The sequence below is a fragment of the Egretta garzetta genome, unplaced genomic scaffold (genome assembly GCF_000687185.1).
Source record: "Egretta garzetta isolate BGI_Z169 unplaced genomic scaffold, ASM68718v1 scaffold219, whole genome shotgun sequence".
NCBI lineage: Eukaryota > Metazoa > Chordata > Aves > Pelecaniformes > Ardeidae > Egretta > Egretta garzetta.
Window position 1 is genome coordinate 593385 of NW_009260671.1, and position 3761 is coordinate 597145.

General features: G+C 61.0%; 2 protein-coding genes across 2 annotated transcripts in view; one reads left to right on the forward strand and one right to left on the reverse strand.

The window, feature by feature from the left end:
• Positions 1-906, forward strand: part of ZNF142 (zinc finger protein 142) — a 7100-nt gene extending 6194 nt beyond the window's left edge. The window contains exons 5-6 of the mRNA XM_035901129.1: positions 6-45; positions 318-906. Coding sequence (XP_035757022.1) covers positions 6-45; positions 318-817 — 540 coding nt within the window. The 3' untranslated portion in view covers positions 818-906. The remainder of the gene's footprint in view (positions 1-5; positions 46-317) is intronic.
• Positions 907-1599: 693 nt separating this feature from the next.
• PLCD4 (phospholipase C delta 4) overlaps positions 1600-3761 on the reverse strand; it is a 6947-nt gene continuing 4785 nt past the window's right edge. The window contains 6 exon segments of the mRNA XM_009645687.2: positions 1600-1706; positions 1833-1982; positions 2075-2210; positions 2350-2528; positions 2800-2916; positions 3590-3746. Coding sequence (XP_009643982.2) covers positions 1600-1706; positions 1833-1982; positions 2075-2210; positions 2350-2528; positions 2800-2916; positions 3590-3746 — 846 coding nt within the window.

Below are 3761 nucleotides of genomic sequence, written 5' to 3' on the forward strand. Positions count from 1 at the left end.
GCAAGTGGGTGAACCAGCTCAAGTACCACATGACGAAACACACAGGTGAGTGCTGCCCACTGGGGACGGGCCATGGGGCACCAGGGAGGGCTTTGGGGCTGTGCGGACTCCAGCTCCATGCTTCCTTTGCTACCAGCTGGAGGTGGGGTGCCTTGGAATTTTGGGATTTTGAGGTGTCCACTGGCAGGCTGCGCCTTCCCAGCACTGGGGATGGTGTGTAAGGGGGGTCCCTGGAGACTGATGCCATTATGGGGACAGCGAGACCCGCAGGAGGGAGGGCACCATACCCCATCCCAGCCCCTTCCCCATTGCTGCAGGCCTGAAGCCGTACCGCTGCGATGAGTGCGAGTACTGCACCAACCGGGCGGACGCCCTGCGGGTGCACAAGGAGACGCGGCACCGGGAGGCCCGCTCCTTCATCTGCGAGCAGTGCGGCAAGGCCTTCAAGACCCGCTTCCTCCTCAAGACCCACCTCAAGAAGCACAGCGAGGAGAAACCCTATGTCTGCAACGCCTGCGGGCGGGCTTTCCGCTGGGCAGCTGGCCTGCGCCACCATTACCTGACCCACACCAACGAGCACCCCTTCTTCTGCCGCTACTGCCCCTACAAGGCCAAGCAGAAGTTCCAGGTCATCAAACACATCCAGCGACATCACCCCGAGCGTGGGGCCAGTGACCCCAGCCAAGGGGTGGGCAAGGACCCCAGCACGCCCACTGTCCACCTCCATGCTGTGCAGAGGGAGAGGCGGGCCGAGGGGCCCCCCAGGACGGAGCAGGAAGGAGGGTGCCCCATGGAGAAGGATGGCACTTCGCAGTGAGGCCAAATCCTGACTGCTTTAAGGCCTCAGTGGTGCAGGCCTGCTGCAGAGATGTATGTGTGTGTATAGGCATATATGTATATGGGATGTAAGATATGCAGCTGTATAAAAGGAATCTCTCAGCTCCTTTTAATCTGTTTTCTTTGGGTTGTTTGGAGCTCTGTGTGAGCCATGGGGCAGGTGCCTGCCAGGGAGAGAGTGCAAGCAGAAGCCCAGCTCCCTATCTCTGTCCCCAGCGCCACTGCACCCAGACCTGAGCCTGCCTGTCACCGAACAATTTATTAAGTTGCTTACGGAGGAAGGATACGGTAAGGGTTAGTACCAGGTGCTGGCTGGGAGCAGCCCTGGGGGCTGTAGGAGCCCGGGGCTCTGAGGACCGACTCCTCTCCCAGTTCTGCCCAGCTGGGGTTTGCTCAGCTCCAGCCTTGCTCCCCTGGCCGGGGGGGCCCAGCCCCTGCGGCAGAGCTGGGGTGCTGTGCACTATCTCTCCTCCTCACGGCCGAGCTGTGCCTGTGGGCCAGGGCAGGCTGCACATGGGAGCGCAGGGGGCTGCACAGTGCAGACCCCACACTCGTGTGGGAGGCAACATCTTAAACCTGGGAAGGGGAGGTCGGTGCCTTTTCCCAGCCCCTGGAGGCCACCATAAACAGGGGCACAGCAGCAACGATGACACGGGTATGACACAAACAGCTCAACAAGAGGGCAATGTGGTTGGCTCTATGTGCCCAGCCACTTGGGGCTGGTTCTATGGCTTCCATCCAGGTCCTGCTTGCCCCACAGCCTCAGTCCTGCTCGGGGCCAGGAGGCTCAGTGATGCGGATGTGGACGAAGAGCGAAGAGGGTGGGATGCTGGTGCCATCCTTGGAAAGGAGATGGATGTGGCTGGAGCCTGCAGGGGGGAGAGTGAGGCTCTGGCTGATGGATGCCCCCACCCCGCTCCCTAGCACCCAGCTGAGCCCAGACACCCTGCAGGGCTGCCCTGGCCCACCATCGCCACCAGGCAGCAGCTGCTCACCAGGTTTGATGTTGGCAAAGGCTAAGGTGAACTGGCCCACAAAGTCATTCCTGGAGGTCTTGTCGTAATCTTCCACCACGAAGCGGACGAGGGCCAGCTCGGGCACGTGGAGCTGGAACTGGAGTGTCTCATCCCAGCGGGGGTTAAAGCCTGGGAAGGGAGAGTGGGTGCTGGGAGGGCAAGGGAGGGCAGGGATGGCCACCTGGGTGCAGCAGGGTCCCTGGTACCACCGTGGGCCTCACCGTTGTTCTCGATGTACTTGGTCTCCTGGTGTGCCTGGTCTGCAGGTACCCCATGGATCTCCACACGCACCAGTGGGTCGATGATGGCTCCATCCTTGCTGTTGGCCACTTTGGGCAGCTGCTGCCCGCTGATCACCTGCGGGGAGGGGCAGTGACCTCATGATCAAAGGAGTATGCTCAGACCACATGCTCGGCAGTGTCCCCACAAGGCTGGGACCGACAGAGTCCCAGGACACTATCATGGCTATCACAGGGGTCTCTCCTCAGCCCCGTACCTGGATCGTCAGGGTGATGGGGCCAGGGCCCTCACGGCTGCTGGGGTCACTGGGATTGAAGAGAGTCTCCTCATCCCTCATGAAGGGTGGTTTGAGCACGTAGCCACAGCGGCCATTCTGGCTGAAGAGCCCATCACACAGGTCCATCTCCGTGCCAGCAGTCTGGAAGTTCAGGGCCACTGAGGGAAGGCAGTAGGCAAAGGGTTCAGGGTGGCTTGGAGACTGTACCCTGCTTGGAGGTGAGAACCAGCTTGTCCCTGTGGCCAGAGATGTGGGGCCACACAGGGGCCCAAGGCACCCCCAGGCTCCCCAGTGCAGGGCAAGAGCCTGCAGCCAGACCCGGCACCAGCCAGGGTTGTAGCTGGCACCAACACAGGTGCTGATGGTGCCATTTGGCACGGGACCCGAGGCATGTCCCCAGCCTGCAGCGCTGACGCCCCCCAGCCATACCAATCTGGCACCCCACGTTCCACATCTCCTGGGGGCTGTAGTTGGAGGAGTCAGTCCGCATCCCGCTGGGGTAGATGCGCGTCAGCTGCCAGGCGTTGTGGCGGACAAACTCATTCCCTAGGGACGGAGTGTCAGGGCCACTCATGGGGTCATTCCCTGGCTTGCACAGCCACCCACACCGCGTGTTGCTCACCCATCATTTCATCCACCCACCCATCCATCCTTTCACCCACCCATCCACCCTTTTACCCACCCATTCACCCACCTATCCATCCAGCCACCCAACAAATCACTCGCTCATCCATCCATCCATCCACCCATCCATCCTTTCACCCACCCATCCACCCTTTTACCCACCCATTCACCCACCTATCCATCCAGCCACCCAACAAATCACTCGCTCATCCATCCATCCATCCATCCATCCACCTACCCACCCACCCACCCACCCACCAATTCTCATCCCTCTCCCCTCCCAGGAACCCAGGCGTCCTGCCTTGCTTTCTAAATCAATAAACCCCTCTCACCATCCACCTACCCCACCCACCCACCCACCAATTCTCATCCCTCTCCCCTCCCAGGAACCCAGGCGTCCTGCCTTGCTTTCTAAATCAATAAACCCCTCTCACCCTCCAGAGCCAAAACCCAGGGTACAGTCCTGCTTGACCCTCTTTCTCCTGGACAGGGAGGGAACCCTGGTGTCTGGAGGCTCTAGCCCTATGCCTGAGGAAGCTGCCTGCTCCCTCCACCCTGGCCCACTCCCTGCATGCCGCTGCCCCCTCCACCCCACCTGTATCCCGGATGAGCTTCCTGGCCTTGGCCTCGGCGAGGGATGAGATCTCAGAGGGCCGGGAATGGCTGCGGGCTTCCTGGAAGCCCCGGAAGGACACATTCTTGCAGTAGATGACGCAGTCGGACAATGCCTGCGCCAGGCTCTCCTTGTCTTTCTGCAAGGCAAAGAC